Below are 22,727 nucleotides of genomic sequence, written 5' to 3'. Positions count from 1 at the left end.
CACAGAATCACAGAATTGAAGGGGTTGGAAGGGACCTTGAAAGATCATCGGGTCCAACCCCCCTGCCAAAGCAGGTTCCTCAGAGCAGGCTGCCCAGGTAGGCATCCAGACAGGCCTTGAATATCTCCAGAGAAGGAGACTCCACAACCTCCCTAGGCAGCCTGTTCCAATGCTCCATCACCCTCACCATGAAGAAGTTCTTTCGCATGTCAGTGCGGAACTTCCTGTGCTCTAACTTGCAGCCATTGCCCCTTGTCCTGTCCCCACACCACTGAGAAGAGGTTGGCTACACCCTTCTGTCCCCCACACCTCAGATATTTATATACATTGAGGAGATCCCCTCTCAGTCTTATTTTCTCCAGACTGAACAGACCCAGGTCTCTCAGCCTTTCCTCACAGGGAAGATGCTCCAGGCCCTGTATCATCTTTGTGGCCCTCCACTGGACTCTTTCCAGGAGATCCCTGTCTTTCTTGTACTGGGGAGCCCAGAACTGGACACAGTACTCCAGGTGAGGCCTGACCAGGGCAGAGTAGAGGGGGAGGATCACCTCCCTTGACCTGCTGGCCACACTCCTTTTAATGCACGTCAGGATCCCGTTGGCCCTCTTGGCCACCAGGGCACACTGCTGGCTCATGGTCAACCTGTCATCCACCAGGACCCCCAGGTCCTTCTCCTCAGAGCTCCTCTCCAGCAGGTTGTTCCCCAGCCTGTACTGATACGTGTGGTTGTTCCTTCCCAGGTGCAGGACTCTACACTTGCTCTTGTTAAACCTCATTTGGTTTCTTCCTGCCCATCTCTCCAGCCAGTCCAGGTCTCGCTGAATGGCAGCACAGCCTTCTGGCGTGTCAGCCACTCCTCCCAGCTTTGTGCCATCGGCGTACTTGCTGAGGGCAGACACTACTCCCTCATCAAGGTCGTTGATGAAGATGTTGAACAAGACCGGACCCAGCACAGACCCCTGGGGAACACTGCTAGTCACAGGCCTCCAGTCAGACTCCGCGCCACCCATCATCACCCTCTGAGCTTGGTCAGTCAGCCAGTTCTCAACTCACATTGCTGTCCACTCATCTATCCCACACTTTCTCAGCTTTGCTATCAGAATGTCATGGGAGACAGTATCAAAAGCCTTGCTAAAGTCAAGGTAGATGACATCCTCTATACTCTTCTGCATATGTGTAGGTTTTTTTTTTCACATAGAAACTTATGTCATTTCCTCTTCAGATATCTTGGATTTTCTTCCTAAGGTTTATAGGAATGTTATCTCCCTGTTTTTACAAAAGTTGTAATTATTTACGCAGAACATAAAAACAAAATGCTAGGAATTTGTGATTGATTTCATATATTATATGGAATCACAGGCAAAGAGAAAATGAGCAAGTTAGAGACCTTCTCAGGCTAAAGTGTTCTCATCTGAAGAGCTTTCTGAGCTATTTGAAATAATGCATTAATTTATGAAATTTGAACACTTGGTAATTCATTAACAGAAAATAGACTATCATTAACAAAATCGGTTACAACAGTGGTTATTCAACTCTTTCCTGTCTTCCTTTTTTTGGCAGTGGAGTGATAGTAAATATTAAGCTGTGAAAAGATAACATTTAACTACCAATTGCAATGCTTTGGTGATTGGGTATGTTAAGAAAGTGTGTAGTTGGTCATTTTTGAAATGATAGTGATTTTTTCCCCCAAAATAAATAGTGATTTAAACAACTTTGGAGAGCGAGTTATAACAGATTCTCCCCAGCTGCTGCTATCTTTCACTAGAGAACGGTTACACGCTATTGAGAAATACATAATTCAGTTCTTGCACACTGGAAAAGCTTACTCAGCATAGCCCAAGATGTATGTTGGTTAATGGCCCAAATAAAAGTAGTACAGCATAAAAAAAAAGATTTAAAACATCGCTATCCATTTGGCTTAGGAGTTTGGGCTTTTCGAGAGGGAAAATGGGTATGTCTTTAGCTGTTATTTCTGATAGTGTCACGAGCCTTTGCAGCCATTCAGGAAGCACCTCGGTTTTCCTGCAGCTGCTTTAATTTCATCAACAAGCTTTCCGTATCCTCTGGACTGCCCATCAATGTCATATTTGCCATTTCTTCTACCCACTTCAATTATGACTGTTCAGATAGGTCTATTTATGTCTTCTGCAGGTAACAGAGAAATTGGAGTGAGGCTTAGTAGAAAATTCAGTGCATGTTCCTGTCTTTCAGACCTCTTGGTGATGGCAGACAGCATACCTGGGGGCACTTTTCTTTAACTATGGCTGTGTTGCTGTGTGAGTGCTTATTTTTTGGGCAACGAAGGAACAGACTTCATCCACAACTAAATGGCCAACTTTGTTGTCAGACCATTTAGTACTTTGGTCTTCACATGACTGGAACTTACAACTCTAGCTAAACTCAGATAGGTCCCATGACCAGAAGAGATGTATTTCATCCCATAGGTGTTAAAAACGTCAAATGTACTGTACTGGAGTTGTTGAAGAACCACATGATGATCGTCTCCTTGCTTTCAAAAATCAAAATGAAAGGTGTCCCATGTTCTTCCTTCTACTCTAGAGAAGAGTGAGCATAGAAAGAAGGGAGGTTACTTTCTGTTCACATTAAGAAAACCCCAAGGTGGTGGTGTAGGAGTCATTCATTGGAGAAGAGGTGGAATCCCCTTGTACTTCAAATAGAAGCGCATAGGTACAACAATAGTTTTTACAGTTTACTAACAAGTTATGTAGTAAATTTATCTGAGCACTGAAATGTTGACATTCCCACATCAAGGTATTCCCATAGTCTCCTTTATTTTCAGTGTGGTCTTGGTGGCAATGCCCTGTTTCTCTATTTTGGTTTCATTTGAGAGAAGTCCCAGTGCAACCTTCATGTATTTGTGCAAAGGCAGAGGTCCCAAAATGTTTGTCCTAGTTTAGTATTGTGGGCTTTTGAACCTTCCTTCTCTCTGTGTTGCTCCAGAGAGCATTTTTGCCTCTCCTGGGCTGGGGAATCGAGGTTCATGCACACTATTGGCAAGACCTGCCTCTGGAAGTGGAATCTGACCTCTCCTTTTGTCTTCTGATGTTTGTTTGTGTCATGTATATCTTAATAGATGTTATTCCCTACATTTTCAAGACAGAATTGCTGGAAATGACACGTGATAATTCCAGATGACTTTCCCTCTGGTCCATTACAGGCTGCAGTCCTTTAATACCTTAACACTTAGAAGATGGGAGTATTTCCATAGCTACAGAAATTCCCCACTCAAACCTCAAGAACAATATAGAAGTGACCAGACAAGTTTTGTTAGAAAAAGCAGATGTAAAAGCAAGTGCTGATCCTCAGAGGTACAGTGAGTGAGCGTTTTGGAATTCAATTCAGGCTGCTGACTTAATAGTTTCCATATATAAAGTTGACTGCCATCATTTCTTAAAGGAGTGTCAGCTTTCCTTTGCTACCTGGAAAGTGTGGTCTATTTAAACGCAATGTCATAATATATACTGTAGCAAGATATCCTGCTATAAATAATGAATCATATAACATATATCATGCATATTTTGTGTTTAATTTTATGTGTACTTATACTACATAATATATATAGGAAATGCAATGCACAGTCCCTTCTTCAGGGAAAGGTTTTGGAATGCAGATCACTCCCCTTCTCGTTGACGGAATGGCATATGGTGTTTTCTCATCCTGCTTGCAGAACCCAGTAGGTGGCATCTGAAAGGGGCGGTCGATGTGAGTGCTTTCTGTGGCATTTGTGCGTGGCGTTGTATATTCTTTGTCCCCTCTTTTTTTTTTTTTTTTGATAGAATGACGGTACATTCAGTAATCAGAAGTGTGAGTGAATGCCTTTGAAATGCAACATACTTATCAAAATGTGGCTGCACATAATGGAATTGGATGTCAGAAGACATCAGTGGGATGCCAGCGTTCTTGGCACCTTCAGTCAAGTCAGACACAGTTCCCCTTTGGGTGCGCCACCCTAGAGATGCTTGTTTGGAAATGTGGTGCCTCCGAAGGTAGTCGAGTTGTTAAACCTTCAACCAAATGGTTTATTGTTTGTTTGTTAGTTTTGACCTTGCTCCAAGAATTAGTAGAAAGCAAGCCTGTGTCTTTTGCTGGATTTGGTTGCAGTATAGAAATCACGCAGACTTGGTAGTTTGTACATAGGAGAAGTATGGTTTTGTTGCTTGTGTTATGTTTTTTTTTTGCCACATAATGGCTGAATTATGCCTAAAATTACAGCTGAGTCGACTTGTACGTTGAGGTAGTGGCCTTTTGCACTGAGATGTGGAGATAAGTTTTCTGGGTCCAAGTCCAGATGTGTCCGGGTGTTACTCTTTGGGTGAGCACAGCATGATGTTCCTTCTGCAACTGGGGAAATAGTACCAAAATAAACGATCGGAGAGCCTGTAGGTTTTTTGGAAGATGGGATTGTGCATGATAAGCACATCACAAACTTCAGCAGTAAGTAAGAAAGCAAATTTCCTTTATATTGGACAATAAAATATGCTTTTATAGGATTAGGGTAACTAGGTATAAAGACATTGTCCCTGGGTTGTTTTCTAAATAATTTAATGTTGTACACAGAGTAAATTGGCTCAGTGTTGCTACTTCCTTCTTAGATGCATGCTTTGTGTCACATTTGTATTCTGTGTGATATAGTAAAAATAATCCTTGTCAGAAGGCATTTTATACAGAAGCAATATTCTCAGGCTTGAAATAAACCCCAGTTCCAGCTTTTTTATTCTACATAACAGCAGAAAGAGGCTGAGTGCTGATGGAGCTGATCAGGGAGGGTTTCGAGCAGCGCAGGCAGGCTCAGGACAGCTCTGCACCACCCCAGAGGTACCATGGTTGGGCTGCGGGCTGGTGCTGGTGCTGTGAGAAGGGGGCAGTGGCTGAATAACCAGAATTTGGCTGAAGTCAAGGAGAATTGGGAGAGTACACTCAGGTGTGAAACACTTGGAAAGTGTGTATTAATGTGCACTGGCAGAGCTGACTGCGCTCTGCTGTCCGTTGTTGCTGAATTTGCTTACACTTCCAAATACCTAGAATTTGGATTTGTTAGGATTTGGAAGCGGTTCTGGGGAGCTAGGATTTTCAGTGCAGGAGCCAAAAGTTGCACACAATACCTGGTCGTCAACACATGCAGCTCAAAGTCTGTGGTATCTGTTATTTCTGAGTCTGAGTTCTGCAGGGGCACATCTGGCGTGCTGGATCCTTGCAGCTGTGGGGAGAAAGCAGCACGGTGCCATGATGCCAGGCCGACCCCACAACATAATCCTGTGCTCGGCGGGGATCTTCTCTGCCTGGATTGGGCGCAGGAGGCTCACCCTGCCTGGTGCGTCAGCCCTGCTCGTGGGCACAGTACTCGGAGAGAGCTGCTGCATCCCAACCTTCAGGCTTTGGTTTCCTGGTTTCTGCAGCGTTCTGGGAAGCAAAATGCTGCACAGCGAGCCAACACCCCTGTGGTTTGGTTTTGTACGGTTGGGTGGTTTTGGTTTTGTCTTTCTCTTGCATCTAAAGATGGAAAAAAAAAGCCATATCTGAGTTTTCAGAATATTTAGAGCCACGTTGTGTCCTCAGTGATAGTGAAAATCCTCTCGTCCTTCATTTCACTCCATTTGTATTGCTGATGGGAATTCAGAAAGCAGGAGGAATGAAGGTGCACTAGGAGGCGTTTCTGCTCATTGCATTGTGTCTGCAGAGCTAACCAGCATTGGAGCAGTAGGAAGGCACCACTGCCGCTTAAGTTCTGGTCCTAGTGCTCATGTACACCACTGTTGGGGTGTACTACTCTCATTGCATTAATGACAGGAATTTTAGACTGACTTTTGCTAATAAATATAGTGTAACCGCAAATGCTGTTGTTACTGAAAGGAAGCATTTTAAAAAATTGGTTTTCTGTCAAGTATTACGTGCAGGCAGCCACTTTTAGTAGGGTTTTGCAGTATTACAAGTTCAGGTGAATGACTTTTAAAATAGCTTCACAGGAAACTGCCCTGTCTTTAAGAGCGTTCTTTAATTGCTGCTTTTCAGTCTTCAGTGCATTTATTATGAATTTCAACCAAAACATGAAATTTTTGTGTTTCAGATGAAGTCCTACTGACACTCCACCATACTTTGTGGTGTGTCTTGCAATGTCGGTTAAAGCCAGCTGCTGCAGCATACCCATTCCTAATGGTCTGATAGCAGTATGGTATTTGGCCTTCACTTTTTCCCACTGCCAACAAACTCCAGCAGAAGCAATGCCAGGAATTTCTGAAAAAAAAGGAGTTTTGTTACCAAGTTCTGCTGAAAGTGACCTTGCATTGTAACTGCCCAACCTTGCAGACCATTTGTGTAGTGAGCAAAATAGTAGTTCTGTGCAAGGAAGCAAAAGCAAACTCCCCTGCAGTATCAGAAGGTGATTCTATACTAATGAGGGAGGTAAACAATTTACATACTTGGTCTGTGTGAATCCATGTGTGTTATAAAAGCTTTCTAAAGACAGCTTGTATTGATGTAAGGCTCTGCTCAGAGATGAGCAGAGTTTGCCGTAGCTGTAAGCAGCAGGAGTGCAACAGGCCACTGGTCAGCTAGCAGTGTGTCAGCCAGCCTCCTTCTTGCTATTTCTACAAAAATGGCTCTGCACTGACAGTGTATATTCACTATGTATAGGGAGACGAAGGCCTGGGTCTGTCAAACTTGGATTTTTCCAAATCTTAGAGACATGCCTCTATTTTAAGGGTATGCTAAATTGTCACGTAAAGAGCAGAGTAACAAGGTGGATAAATGTGAATCAGTGGTCATGAAAAATCAAGAGGAAGCAATACTGCTGTGTATTGTAATATAAAGCTTATTACAAATTCAAATAATATATTTCAAATATATCTGTAATACATAGTAGTTCTGATGGAGTGATTAGACTTCCAGCTTCTCTTGTTTATTCGCCATATTCCTTGTCCTTGTATTCAGTATTGATGTTATTAGTTTTTATGCCCTTGTTTGTAGAACTGTCTGCGGGCAACCCTTCTGAGTCCCATTCTGTAAGCCTCCCCACGTTAGCCAGTCTGTGGGCAGAGGTAGTTTTCCTGTTTTCCCTGGGATGTGTTCTGCCCTTACCCGACAGACTCGTCTGATGTCACCATCTAAACCTCTCAGTTCTCCATTGGGCTCCATCCGTTCTGGCTAGAGTTTGGCTCCTCACCACCCCTCCTGTCCACCAGCCAGCTGGTCCTGATGGTTGTACCAGTTCTGCCTGGTGCCTGCAGGACTTGAACTGCATACAGCTGAGCTGTTGAGCACTGAATCTCTTCTTTGCTGGATACACAATAGTGCAGATGCATAGAAGCAGTCTGCTACAGGAGCTCAGCAAATTTTATGGACCCCAATGGAGTAGGGGATCAGACAGGGAGGAAGGAAATAATAAATATATTCTTAACCGTGGTAAGATACTGTTCTTTCTAAAGTTGCTTGTTAGAGCAGTAGTGAGTTATGCTTATAACTTCCCTGTAGCTCCCGATGTCTGAGGCTCAGGTTGTGCCTGTGTCCATGCAGAAACTTCTCAGGTGCTCAGTGATGTCCTTGCCCCATTGATTTGTTGCTTTTGCAGACACACTGAAGGCAATTCAGCTGGGCACATGCATGAGTGTGCCTATTTTTCGTTCAGAGGGGCATTCTGCAAGTGTCCATTGTAACTTGGCCTTTTTTGAATATTTTAGGAGTCAGACCAGATTTTATGACTAATCCCATAAACAGTTCTTCATGGAAAGCTGCAGAAAAATTACTTCCAAAAGCACATACTAAGATGTTTGTGGACGTTCACTAGTCAGGGAAGAAAAAAAAAAAAAAAAAGCTTGATTCATCATCAAGAATTATAATGTATAAATAAATAAAACCATAAATGTCATCTTTTCTAACAGATTCTATGTCCCCAGAATTGTATTGTTCTCTTGTATTGACGTACTGTTATTCATATATATATCTGCAGAGTGTAGAGTATAGAAAGGCAGCTGGCTGGTAATGAGTCCTTCCCTTTGGAAAAAGGGTAGATTTGGTTTTGCTTATTGTCATTGTGCCCTTGTTATCTCAGGCATAGCTGCCTTTAAATTCTATCAATCTATCTTTCTTTTGCTTGTATAACTTCTGCATTTTCTTATATTTGTTCCGTGGTAAACCTGTCAGCCTGCTATTCCAAGTTTCTTACAGCTGTAAAACTTACTCATGCCCTCCGAAGCAGCAGGTGCTATGTTAGAGGGCCAGATGAAATATCCCACAGAAAATGGTTGAAATTGTTGTTTCTGAGGGTGAAAAATTATTGTCTGCACTCTGTGTAATGCTGGAACTGAAGGGTTATGAAATCATACAGCTTAATACAAGGATGACAGTTTTTTTTTTTTTGTTTGTTGTTGTTTTGTTTTCTTGAAATATGGTTGATGTTTCCCATGAGCCATTTAAAACTCAACTGATGTCATAAATACAAAGAACTAGACACTGTTGCTGATGACCTCTCCTAACACTACTAAGCTTTTCCCAAGAGTTGAGCATTTAAGAGTCTATATTGGAGCAGAGGTTTCCAAAAAGAGCTCTGAAGGTTACTGTCCATCTAAGCCAGGGGTTTTTGTCTGTTAGTATCTTGTTCAGGCTGTCAGTCTCAATCAGCACAAATAAATCACTGCAGCTTTCTGGCTCCATCTCATTTTCAGGATTTTGGAGCGCTATGTCCAGGATCAGATTCCAGGTGCGACAGTCGTGGTGGAATCCATTGGTGCACGGAGGTTTGGGGATGGGTACTCTGAAGAGGATTATACGAAGTCTGACCTCATGGTCTATGCGATCGACCCGCAAACAAATCGAGCTATAATGAGGAATGAACTTTTTAAGTGAGTATATTATTTATAATTTATATTATGTGACTAGGGTGTGCATTTACATGCAGGAAATCAGTGCTCACAGGTCCCCAGTGGGCTGGGCAGGCAGATCTGCATGGGGACGTCCCACCAGCTGTTAGAGATGGGGAGAACCAGAAGACGGATCACCCACATACACAATTTGATGTTATTTTGTCTTTTCGATCTATTTCCAAAGTTGCAGTAAAGTTCCAGTGTTGCATAAAACACAAGAGGCTTTTTACCGATGGGTTTGTGCTCACAGCATGTTGACTGTGGTGGGGCCAGCTCTTGTCCCTGTGGCAGGTTTGATACGGTGCCCCCCTGCCCGGGGTTCTGCACCTTAGCAGGGCTCCCAGGGGACACCATGCTGACATGCAGCTCTGTTCTCCACCCTGGAAAAAAACTTGAAGCCCGAGATTACATGGGTAAGGAAAACAGAATTAATATAATCTCTTTATATTATTTTTTTTTTCTGATTCATCACTAGGGGCGAGTAGGTTTTGTTACAAAATCAGTATTTCAACCCATTCAACTGCCAGGGTATCAACACAGTCACAGAACCATCTTGTTAGGAGCTGTATTTTTGTTTCAGCGCTCTGCATATGTATCAAAACAGGGAAAAGGGTAATCAAGTTCTTCCTCTAAAGCAGGCACTATCTTTTGGTGTGTTTTTGCATGAGTTTCACCTATGCGTTTGCTTTTTAACTCAGTGAAAACTAGACCAGACTGCTCAATGATGGCATAAAGCAGCACGTCAGTCAGCAGCCTGTAGAGTAAATGGCTGTGAGCCATCTCAGTGAACTATGATTGAAAAAGGGCTTGTTCTCCCGAGCTCTTAATTTAATACAGATGAATTATAGCATACTAAATCTCTGCATATATTCAGAGTTTATAGGTTGGAAAAGATCACTGTGATCAGTCTGACCTGGTATAATAAAGATCATAGGAATTCCCAGAATTAATTCTGCTTTGAGCACGTCTTTCAGCAAAGGAACTGTTCGAGAAAATCCAATCAACTACAACCTTCATGGTGTCACTGCAGTGGTAATTATTTTTACTGCCAAAAAGTAGACTTTAAATACATACATATATATATATATATATATATATTATATATGTCTAAGTGCAGTCATTGTGTTTAGCTATAACTCTGGGTTGAACCACACAATTTGTGCTTTTAATTTCTGGTTCCCCCTAAAGCCTAAGATTACGATCACATCATCCTCTTTTTTTTTTTTTTTTTGTCAAGTTCTTTGTGCTCTGCGCTCTGAGAAATGTTTTAAGTTTTTTAATCACTTAGTCTCTCTGGACCCTCTCCAGTCTTGCAGTATCTCTCTCTGAACTAGTAGTATAAAAATCTGATGCAGTTTAGCAGAGGTAGTTTTCAGAGCAGTGGCAAATAAAGAGGCAAGATAGCCTCCTTCCTTCTGCTGACCATATTTTTTTGTTTGTAGGCATCTCCAGGGTCATAAAGTCTTTTTCAGTCTTAGCAATGCATTGGGAGTTTGTGTTCACTTGTCTATTGCCAATTCCCAGAATGGAGTGTCTTCACTTTTGGTAGCAATTTGTCCTACTTGTTATTTCTCCACTTCCTCAGTTTGTAAATCCATTGAGGGCTGGGTTTTCTTCCAGTTTAGAGTATGGCTGAGGTGGAATCCTGTTAGAAACACTCAAGGTCAAAAAGACAATTATTCTGTGCTGCCCAGGTTCAGAAAACATATGTGACCATGATGACAGTTGAAAATCCTCTGTCACCCTTTTGTTCTTTCCTCTCTTTGGAAAGCACTCTGCAACGCTAGTATTGGAATAGGAAAGTGAGCTAGTGGAGGTAGTTTGTTCTTTCTAGTCCCTAAGAAAGATATTTTCCTGTTGCAGACTCTCTTCATGAACAGAAAATGCATCCCTTTGATTTTGGTGCCCATTGAGAATGTAGGAATGTCTTTGGGGATGTTTGTGTCCCCAGTGGAATATACAGAATAGAGTTAAGATAGGTTAAAGGCAAATTTTCCAGCTTGAATGGAACGTTATTCATTTCTCTGATTTGAAAATGTATGGGATATTATCAACTTAGAGGCGATCTCATTAGAATGTACCGTGTGTCTGCTGGTGTTTTTTAATTATTATTATTATTTTTTTTCTCTGCCCTCTCTTCAAAAGCTTTTAAATATGTAAATCAGCACAATCTTGGTGAATGCTTCCCTGGCTTTAGCGTAGAGGTGAGTAAGGGTCAGCTTACTAAAAGTAAAGGAGAGAAATGAAACAAGTTTTATAGCATGAAATCTGAAGTTAACACATTTTCACTAGCAGCCTCAAGAGATTTGACAGCTCAAATCTAAAAATAAAACCCTTCTGTGACCATCTTTCCTGGAATTTAGATCTTTAGAGGGATTATGGGACACACGGCAGTGGTGCTACCCTCATTGGGAAGGGATTGGCAAGAGCCACAAACATCCTTCTGCCAGCCAGGAATCTGCTAAGGATCTTAGCAGAAAATAAATTAATTGGAAGAGGCTTCATTAAGAATCATAGAATATCCTGAGTTGGCAGGGACCCATAAGGATCATCAAGTCCAACTCCTGGCACTGCACAAGTCTACCCAAAATTTTAGACCATGTGACTAAGTGCACATTTAATTAAGAAACTAGATATGATGGGAGAAAGGTTACAAAGTCAGAGACGGGCCCCCAATTTAAAAAAACTTAATTTAGTAATAAGGAATGTAAGTGAAAGGAGGAGACAGAAGAACTGCAGTGTGCTCTGGTTATGCTGGAGTAATGCCAATGTGCATGCACAGGACATGCCATGCTCACCACCAGGCTGTTTCGAACAGGTGACTGCCTCATGTCCAAAAGTCCCAAACAGGTAGCCTAATCCCACATATTTGCATTCAGGCAAAATGGGTGGAAAACAAAAACGTGGTTTAGAAATCATCAGTATAACAGCTGCCCTGCATTCCTTTTTGCCAGCTGGGGAAAATCTATGTCTCTCTCAAGAGATGCTGATTTTTCCCTGTCCTGTACTCTGTAAGACTGATATGCAGTGAGAGATTCGTACTTTTCCTTAGGACTCTTACATCTGATTATCTGACATCTTTATTAACCAGGAATCTGTCTCGTTAGACCAAAAAATATGTGAATACTAACTGCCTTGATATTTCCTCCCTTTATGCGAAACTCCTATAAGTCTTTGAGACCTCTTAGGTGATACTACAGACTGAAATGATCAGCCTCGTTTTTCTTAATCTTTTATATGAAAGAAGGTTCGATTTATTAGAGCATAAAAAAAGTTGAATCTAGAAAATTTGTCCTGCATATATTAGGTGGAAAATGTCCACCATTAAAAATAAAATACTTTGCCCATCTGAATCTTTTGCGCAATGTATCATGTTTCATCATGGAGCAGAATGTGAACAGTTGAGTTACGAACCTTGTAAAACAGGGTTTATCAAGAAAATGCTAACAGAATTTTTAAGAGAGACTTTTAAAATCTTGCAGAGATTTAATGCTGTCCTAGCTGAATGATGTCTAGCCAGCTAAAAGGATGTGTAACGTGCAGCAGTGACACCTAGTGTACAACGAACGAATTAGAGATCCATTTGTACTCTGTTTATAATCTTGCAAACCATCATTGCGGGTCTTCAGGCAGAGAAAAGGGATTTTTGCTTAATTACCCAGAAAACACTTTGTAGAAAAAATCAAGGAATCAGTTGTGAATATTAGTAGAGCACAGCAGTACAAAGGGAAACTGTTCTTCAAAATGCCTTGGGTTGGTTTTGTGAGACTGCAAGTCTGTGAGTAGTCACTGCTCCTCTTTGAAGCTGGTATCACAGAACCAGTACCCAGCATTTCGCCATTTGGGATGGTTGCTCTGTGTGTCAGGAAATCCAGCTGATAGATTACACACACAGATCGGCGTGTGTCCTCTCCGAAGTTAGAAAAAAGTGGGGATGAACGAATGCTATGGGAATTTATCAGTAAATGAATTTGCTTGAGAGGAAATCAATTGCAAGAAATGAACAGCCTTTAAGAAGTGGTCTTTTAGGAGTGTAATTTGTCTTGTGATCACCCAAATGAAATAAAAGCTATTTCAGACTTCCTGTAGACATCCAGAGTTAATATGCAGAAATTGTTTCAGAATATTTTGTTGTTGTTGTGTTGGTCTTTTTTTTTTTTTTTTAATCTGTGCTTTTCACAGCAATTTCTAGGAAAACCTGTGTACATGGACAGAGTGGGGATTTTGCTATAGCTTAGAGCCAGCAGGATCCTTGTCCATCCAAGTGGGTGCCTCCCACTGTGGTCTTTATGCTGGAGTTCAAGGAAACTACTTGGCAGCTTGAGTCAGTCCTCAGTTCCAAAGTGATCCAGCATTTTTTCTTTTCTTTTGGAAATTACAGCCCTGGCCTAAACAATCTCAAAGGCAAATTATTTCTGTTTTTTTTTTTTTTTTTTTTTTTTTTTTTTTTTTTTTTTAAATTTATTTTAAATTATATGGGAAATAAGGTAACTTGATTAGGATTACATTTAGCTGCTCCTCTTGAAACTGCCAATATTCAGACCACGTACTGAACTTCTTCCACCACATTTGCTTTTTCAGGGGCTGTTCTAGTCCTTTGCTTCGTAACTCTTCTTCAAAGTCCTCTCCTAGTGATGCACAAAATCTGAAGTTAAATGGAAGATGGACATTACTGTAGGTTACAAGCAGTGACAAGAGTTCCCGACTAGCTAATACCCCACTTTTGCCATAGGATTTAACTGTCTTAACTGTGTGTCTGGTAGGCCTACTTAATACCAGTATCTTTTTGATACCATATTGCTCGTGTAATTATCACCATTAGTCCAGATTGTTCCAGTATCTGGCAGTGTTCAGATGACCTGTGAAGTTTAAATGAAAATTTATTATTTGCAGTTGGTACTTTTCCTTTTAGCAGAGGTGTGAAACTCCAGAAGAGGTAAACTTCATCTTATTTAAAAAAATAATAATAATAAATCTTGAAGGAAACAAGATTATTTTCTAAAATTTTATTCTCCTCCTCCTTGCAATTCCGTATCTTTCAGAACGCTGCTACAGGTTCCACCTAAAAAAAAAATTTACTAATGGAGAGTGCTCTAAACTAGCTTGAAGACAGTGAAAAAAACAACATGCTGTGCCATCTTTTGAGAGATGTTCTCTCCCACTCGAGATGAGTTCATCTTATTATTGGTGTTTTCCTGTTGCCATCCTTGAAAAGTCCTTAGGAAGGAGAGTCGGAAGTCTTATTGAAGTAATTCAGTGCATTCTCTTAGCACTATGTTGTAAGAAAATAGCAGAGACATGGAGGCTAACTAGGCAGAGCAGATGCAAGGATAAGATTCCAAATTGATGCAGCTGTGTGAGGGGAGGATTATTAATCTTAGTAATTTTTCCAGATAAAAGTTTTCCGTATCACCTTGTTTTTAATAGTGAGAGGAAGGTTAAAAAGGAACAAACTGGACGGATCACGAACCAAAAACATTACCCTAAGAAACTAAGGAAAGTCCTTTAAAAATTAGGTGCTTCTAGTTTAGCATCAAGTTCAACAGTCATTAGGGATGTGTGCAGGAGGGTTAGTTAATCCTCTGCACTGAAGGAGAAAGCACAAAGCAAACTGTTGGCCATGCTGTTCCCTATGGCATGGAGAACTTTTTGCCCCTAGAAATGAGAATAAGCTTCAGCTCACCACCCCTTTTCAGTGTTTGAACTGTGTTCTGGCATTAAGTACGTTGGAGTTATCACTGACATGGGGATTATGGGGAATTACTGATATTCTTAAGCACATAAAGGAGAGGTATGTGCTTTATCAGAGCACAGTTATTAACCCAACTATGCAGTAATTCAAACACAGTTAATGAGGTTGGCTGTAATAGTTTTCTTTTGTGACACTGAAGGTTCCTTGATGGCAAACTGCTGGATATCAATAAAGAGTTCCAGCCGTACCTGGGACAGGGGGGACGCATCCTGGAGATCCGCACCCCGGACGTGGTAGCGAATGTCAAGAAGCAGGCGCAAGCCGTAGGCTACACAGAAGGTGCACTCCTTGCTCTGGCCGTCATCATCATCCTCTGCTGTATGCCAGCTATATTAATCGTTATGGTCAGCTACAGACAGTAAGTATTCTGACTCCTTTTAGTAACAGTGATGTTGTAGTAACGACGCTACAGTTCTTAGCTGAGCTGCTTTGCAAACTTTCCTTTATTGGCCGTCTACATAAAGGGAAATACTTGTAACATCCCTCCCATCACACCAGTTGGTTAAGGCTTAATGTGGGCTTTGCATGGAAAGAGGAGATGCATGGGAAGCACATCTTGTTATTCTTTCTTAAGCTGAGTTGCAGTAACTGTTGTGGAAGTCATGCTGAAATACAAGATCAAAAGCCAGACACCTGAAATGCAAGTGTAGATTTAAACTGAATTCCATGCCAAAAATAAATAAATAAAGAAACAAATAAATAAATAAATAGTGCTGGTTAAATAAGTGAATCAAAGATGAAATTGCATAGCTCAGTCAAAATAAGAGGAGGACTCAACTGTTTTTTTGTTTAAATCCTAAAATATTCAGTTATATATTTTCTCTGTGTGCTTCCTAATTGCAAATATTTAATTAAAATTTGATTTTGTGCCATGTTAGTGCTATTCAAGTCAGCATAACCAGAAAGAACCTGCTTGATATTTTCATTCACCTTTCATAGACTTAAGAGTTTTAAGTCATGGGGCTAGTACACTAATTAAAGGATCAACATCGCTAACTAGTTCTATGGAAAGTACTGTTTCAGGTCCACTAAAAAATCTTCAGCTGAAGTGAAAGATTTCTAATTCCATATGCAGAGCAAAAAATTATCGATTATTGCAAAACCAAAACCTAAATAACTCCATGCATCTTCCTCAGTAACAAGCTGTATTCAACTTGTGCATACATCCGTCCGTATCTCCATGCCCTTCTATCTCCATTTAAAAATCGATGAACTCGATGGAATGCAATATGCCCTTATTGTGGGAAACCTGTGCTCTGTAGGACCAGGCAGGATGGGGTTCCCAGAGCCGTGGTGGATTTTTTGATTTGTGTTTTTGATCGTTTGTTTGCTTTTTGAGAAATGCTTTGTTGTCTGCTCCCTTCATTACATCAAGGGCAGTGAAGTGGCAGCGCTTCTGCAGACTCCCTCTGCAGTGTTGCAGCAGTCTGTGGGAGGAGAGGGCACAGACAAGCTGATGTGCACATGTTGCCAGAGAGCACTTATAATTTGAATATTGCAATAGGTGTAATATAGCACAGCATTCCAGATGGGATTTAAACACTGCATTTTTCCTTTCTGCACTGCCATTTGGAGTTAGGAAAGTACTATGTTAGATGATTCTGTGGTATGTTATTCATCATTGGAAAAGCTTATCCTACACGGACAAAATAGTAGCCTACCTGAAAGCACTCTCCATGATGACATCGGAAAAGTAGGCAGAAAGTCTTTTACTGGAGTCTGGAAGTGCTTGACAAACTTTGTACCAGTGGGATGGCAGCACATCTCAAAGCTGCATTACATCTGTCATTAATACGTAAAGTTAGCTGTTAGTTTCCAGTGAAACACTCCAGAACCAGCCCAACCTACCACTAGTAGGTGATTACTGTTTTCATTATCCTGGTTCCCTAAGAAAGGTGATAGCAATATTTCTCCTTGGTGCCTGTTAGATAATCAAAGGAGATTAACAGTCTCTTAATGACTTTAAGGAATCTGTCTAACTTCGTCAAAAATCACAGTCTAGAAGTATGACTTGGAGTTGGATTCAGAGCAGACCAATGTGAGTAAACTATACCTTTATGGGAAAGGTATCACTGAAGAGGACTGAAGAAAATAAAAGGCATTTTACTGTTAATAAATAGCAACAGCACTACAGCCTTTTCCTCCTCTTTGAAAGGAGCTTCAGTATTTTCCCTGATAACACTCTGGCAAAGGAGGTACCCAAGTCTGCCTCTGAGTGTAGAGATTATAATATATAAATTATACATAGTTTTATATTATTTTTATCATTAAATAAATAATAAAATTAATTGTCATAATCTCAGCACATATATAATGGAAATTTTTAATATTTCCTCACTGTTAAAACTTTTTATGTGCAGTAGGTGCATTTTTCAGTGCTTTCCAGACCCATGATCAAGTTAACATTCAGAGGATTAATTTTACTTACTAAATTTTGTAAAAGTACTACTTAAATTAAATGAGTTATCTTCAAAGTATAAAATAAACACTGTCAAAGTGCAGTTCGATGCCTACATTTATGGCTTTTGTAAACAAGCCAGAAACTCATTATTCCTTGCCATTACTTAGAGTCTTAGAAATACACTATTTAATGTAACCCCAGAAGCTAAGTATAAGTAATAGACTATTAATCAAAAAAATGCCGTTTCCTTAATAGAAACTGAAAATAGTACTCTTTCACTACTGAAGACATTTTCTGTAGCATTCTCAAAACATTTTAAAGGGATAAAGCAGTTATAAAAACACAGCCCTAATAGTCTATTGGCTAATGAAATATGACAAGGTAGATCCTGTTTTTGTGTCTTTTTCTTTTTTGTCTGTATGTGTGGCAGGGACTTGTTTTCTGTAAGCCCAAAGCAATTTTCCCTGCTGTAATTCATGCTTATAGTGACTGCAAAATTGTTTCAAGAGTATTGCAAATAGCAGCTAAACACTCACTGTTCAGCTCTGGAAATTACGATTCTTTAAACATGTCATTAATTCTGTAATTTTATGTGTGGAATAATTAAGTAGCATCTAGTTTATTACTCCTATTAGTTTCACTGTTTAGGACAATTGTTGCAAACAGAATTAATTTAACCTTCCATTTTATCTCCTCATCTCTTTTCTGCATAACAAAACAGATTCAAAGAGTAAGTATTTGTTTTCTGCTTTGTTTCTAAATGCTTGCATAGAAATTCTGAGGGCTTACTCGTGTTCAGTTTTAACAGGGTAACTGTCAGGCAGTGAGACTTACTTCCTACACTCCGGTTTGTTTCTGAACATCCTGTACAGCAAGGCTTTCGAGTGATACATGTATGGCCACTCAGGGCCTTTTATTATTGCACGCTAACATGCATTGAAGATACCACTGTTCAGGACATAGCCTGTTTCCTGCAGAGGACAGAAAAATATTAATACGTGTGTGGTATTCCTCAAGCAAGCACCTGAGTGTCAGGCTGGAGTGCAAATGAAAAACCATAGTTTTTATTTTCTAAGTAGGAAATAGAGTTGTGTGTTTTTTCTTTCTGTTTGTTTTGTTTTGTTGCAGTGAATTTACCCATAAAAAAAAAAATCTTAGGAAAAATGTTGAGACTCAAATTTAGCAGTCAACTGTAATGAGAAATGAATTGTAAGTGATGAATTAAACTTTGTCAGAGTTTTTTATATTTAAAATTATAGTATCTTGGCATTTGAATAAAATAGTCAAAGGAGCTTACTCTCTGTCATTATCCCTGGGCAGCCAGTATAATAAACCTGCTAACGAGAGCAGTGTCAGAGCTAGCGTGTGCATCATTGCCTGGAAGTGCTTGCTGCAAAGTGGCAGTGCTGGGCTCAGGAGGTGTCCGTCCAGGGTGGGTGCTGAGATTCCCCTAAGAAAGAACAAGTAATGGGGAGGTGCAAAAGATGGGTAAAAATTCTCACGTTACTCCTTCTCATTGAGGATGAGAGGCAGGAATGTTTTGTAAACTGCAGGAAAAAGCATAGAAATCTTTTCATTATGTTAGGGTATAGAGTGCTTCTAATTTGAGTGTATTTCTCCACCCTGCACGGCTTCCCGAAGGCGACAGGCTGAGTGTGCAAAGACTGCAAGAATCCAGATGGCCCTACCAGCAGGCAAACCAGCCAGCACCACTGCCAACAACCTCTATGAAGAGCTTGGCGACAGCACCATGTAAGTGTTCCTTGCAATGCATCAATATAATTGATAGTGACCGAAGCCGTGATTCACTTTGCAGGGGTACCACTTCCAGCAGTCAATGTCAAAAAAAGCTTTTCTTCACGAAGGGATGTTTCTCCAGCTGCTTGGGGTTCTCCAACATCTGGAAAATAAATAGAAGGTCTCTGTAAGGAGACAAAAATTTAACCTGCTAATGGGGATTTCTCTTAATGCACAAGGGAATTTTTAACAGGTTTTTATTTGGCAAAATACAAGGCATAACCAGATGTTTTTTCTAGAGCCTACAGCAGGCCTTCGCAAAGAGGGGGAGCCAGGATGGCTCCTTTATAAAAATCCAGGCCAACATTTTCCAAAGCTGCTCACTAAACACATCTAATAAAATTGCTGCACCAAAACCTCTTTTTTTTTTAATTTTCTTGTTGTCGTTTTAAAATTAAAACCATTTTGAAAATTAAATTTAAACATAAAGGAACTATCAATGCAGAGAAACGACTGGCAGTTCAATGGATATGTCTATTACCTGTTAGATGCTTGTAATATAATAACATTGCAAAGATGCAAAATCTTTTCATGCCTTTGTAAATCTGAAATGTGTGGACTCCAACAACAATTTAACTCTCAATATGAGAACATTACAGTGGAGAAGAGCCAATTAATATTTGTTCCGTACTGGGGGGGTGGGGGTGAGGGTGCTGCTGATCAGCTTTCCAGACTTACTCATCAATGTTTATATTTTAAAAATGGGTAACGCTGAAGAATACAGCAATAATAATGTTTGGAGGCAGGGAGATGGAGCTGCTGGTTTCACTGAGGACTGCCACCTTCTGTATTTTCAGTCGTTATTTATTTTGTTCAGAGTGTTGAAATGTTACAGGTGCTGTGATTGAGTTTATTAAATGGTAAGGAGGTGTGACAATGCCTATCGCTGCTGCTTTACCTCTTAGCCATCTGAGAGCAGGCTCCGTGCTTGAAATGATGCCAGAGCTTTCTTACGTAGATACAGGAGCTATACTTGAAGCAAGAATAGCTTCTCCTAATTGCTGAATTTCCTCCTATACCTTTTGCCTTTGTGAAGTGTTATTTCTGGGTCAGGAAGAGAGGAAAAAACTGACAATAGCATATAGTCACGTCTTTGAATGTGAGCACTTTGACTGCAAACCAAATGGGATCACATCTGTACACTTATGCATGTAGTGAAATGCCCTGCTGGATAGAATTCCTATTTCTTTTGCATTTACTAAATTCCTACTGAAACTAACAAATGACTTCTGCTGATTTTACTGGCGGTGATATAAAGCTGATTATCAGTGGGAATTGGATGTCCCAATGGATGAATTTGTGCTTTGTACCCCAATGAATACTTTCTGCTAAACCCAGATCAAACCTCATTATGCTGGGTTATTATACCTGCAAAGATTTTTATTATTATTATTATTTTTATATTACTTTTTAGCACTGAAACATGTATCTGCTAATTTATAGATTTGCAAAATTGAAATTTAAGCTTAGATTTATATTCTTTTTGATAAATAATAGTTTTTAATAGCACCAAAAAAAGATCCCATATTTAGAATACTTTCTCCGAGATGTCTTTGCATACAGCTATGTTAAGGAACTGATAAATATCTATGAGTAACAATCCTTAAAAGTTAATTGAATACCCTTAGGATTAAAAAACAAACAACCCACACATGATTCAATAAAAATAGGTACAAATTACACATTCTTTCTGTCAACTATTTGATTTCAAGGCACTGGTATAATGTAGGAAATTACTCTTTAGGAAATACCTTTTATTAAATTTTGACATGAAGTTTAGTAAAAAATTTCCTGTCTGTAGTTGTCCTGAGACAGTCATCTTTCATTTGCAGTACTGCCTTGTGTCTTGTGTCTTAATTTGGTGTTTATAGCAAATGAAATGAAACTAAACTCTTCAGTTTTAAATCTACCTTGTCTCATAATTTTCATTTTTCTCTGTCTGGACACATAGGCATCAGTAAGTAAGCTCATTTCATTGTCTTAATATTCGTAGCTAGTAGAAATGCTAGTTTTCCTTACCTTAGTTCCCATTAAACCTTGCAATCTGAAATTCATCTTTTATTTGTCCATTGATCAAGTACAGGAAAGACATTTACTGTGAAGTTTCAATACTTGTATTCCTCTGCATCCTTTTGTAGGATGTAGAGATAAGTATGATTGCTGAACTTGAATGGTATTATTTCTGAGGCCAAATAGTCATACTAGGGTGAAAAAGAATTAATAAAATCCTTAAAATCCTGAGCGTGCACACAGGAGATTTGCTTTCTGGTCATGGACCTACGATATTAGAATTGGATGGAAGCAAAATCTTTTTTTAGTCAGCTATTTGTAATTCCGTGCTAGACAGGTACTCATCTTTCAGTTTACAGAAATAGGCTTCATACTGGTGAGCTGAAGTTTCTCATTGATTAAAATACCCATACATACACAGAAGATTTCAGGATAACCTCATCTGTGAGAGAGCTCATATGAAGCAAGAAAGGAGCTAAGAAGCTTTTGAAATAATCCATTCCAGTAGCATAAAGGTTATGTCATCTTGCATGAGCTTTCTACTGGAGGGTGTCCTTCAAGTTCAGAATCATTTATTTCTCTCGTCTCTAAATAGATGGAGGATGCTTGACCAATCTTAAAGTATGCTGCTTGAGAATGAAGAGTTAGTTTATTATTAGTGTGAAACCAATTATTTTTCATACCAACTCTACACTAGAACAGTTATCTACAGTATATGGTTATGTTCTGCCCAAAGGCATAATGATTTTTGGAGAACTGTAGTATCTGAGGAAGAGTTTATTCACTAATGTAACCCGCTGTGGCTTTGCTGGGAGGGTTTACAAATGCGACAGTGAGCCCTGTATGCTGTACAGTGGTACTTGATTCTTCTGGGTCCCTATGACAAATGGGAGGCTGTAGTTTCTCTTTGTGAGTCATTTCCCAGCCAAAACAAGAAAAAAAAAAAAGAAAAAAAAAAAGCAAATGTCTTCTAGTATTAACTGTGAACATTCAGGGGATTTTTACGTATGAGTCATTAAATTACATTTCCAGTTTTTCTAATTTAACCACTAGAGGTTAAGTTTCCAGTAATTTAGAATGAGTATTATTTTCAGATCTATAATATATATAAAAAAAGGGTGGAGGGAGTGTCAAAAAATATTAATAATTAAAAAAGGAAATAAAAAATATCTGCATAATGGAGAAATCTGTCCAAGAGGTCTAATACAGCTTCTTCCAACATTCATGTCAAAATGGAAAATACTGTTATTTTTTTCCACCGTTCCTTTTTTTTTTTCAAAAAATTAAAAGAATATGACTCAAATTTCGTAAAAATATGAATTTTTAACTCAGAAATTTTTGGAAAACTCAAAAAAGTTCAAGAGACTCTAAAAATAGTTTTAGTGGTAATTTTTTGTATAAATGTCATTACTCTCATTCTATATCTTAGCTGCAGTTGCTTAAGGCAAGGGGAAAGTTTTCAATGAGGCATTCAATGTAGGGTAGCCACAAAGTATCTTTACCTAATGGCAAAGGCAGTGAAGTTCCAATTGAATTGCACAAAAGCAGTAATGTTAATATTGCCTTTACTCCCCACTCTACCATAATGTCCCCTTACACCATCATATTCTTCCCTATAGCTTGTCTTGCAGACAATTTCACAGAGAGCTTTTAGAGTAGGCATCATTTTTAGGACTGTTTTCTTGCATCTCTCTACTAGACAGGGATCTGTTTAGGTACAATAAAATAAAATTGTGTATGGTACTGATGGAAATGCATTTTGATGCAGTCTTGAAAATATCAATTGCTTCACTTTTAGCTGTATCTGGAGTTGGCCAATATCCTAAATTTTTCGCAGTTGTTGGGAAAAAGTTTATTTTCAGTCTCATTATTTAAAATAGGGATCTAAGGG

General features: G+C 39.6%; 1 protein-coding gene across 6 annotated transcripts in view; it reads left to right on the top strand.

Moving 5' to 3' along the window:
* Positions 1-22,727, top strand: part of PCDH15 (protocadherin related 15) — a 773,967-nt gene that overhangs the window by 733,811 nt on the left and 17,429 nt on the right. For all 6 annotated transcript variants that reach the window (XM_068688403.1, XM_068688402.1, XM_068688405.1 and 3 more), the window contains 3 exons: positions 8,679-8,855; positions 14,768-14,986; positions 18,671-18,781. In XM_068688403.1, the coding sequence (XP_068544504.1) occupies positions 8,679-8,855; positions 14,768-14,986; positions 18,671-18,781 (507 nt within the window). The remainder of the gene's footprint in view (positions 1-8,678; positions 8,856-14,767; positions 14,987-18,670; positions 18,782-22,727) is intronic.

This window comes from Anas acuta, chromosome 7 (genome assembly GCF_963932015.1).
Source record: "Anas acuta chromosome 7, bAnaAcu1.1, whole genome shotgun sequence".
Lineage (NCBI taxonomy): Eukaryota > Metazoa > Chordata > Aves > Anseriformes > Anatidae > Anas > Anas acuta.
This window is presented reverse-complemented; position numbering and strand designations above follow the sequence as displayed.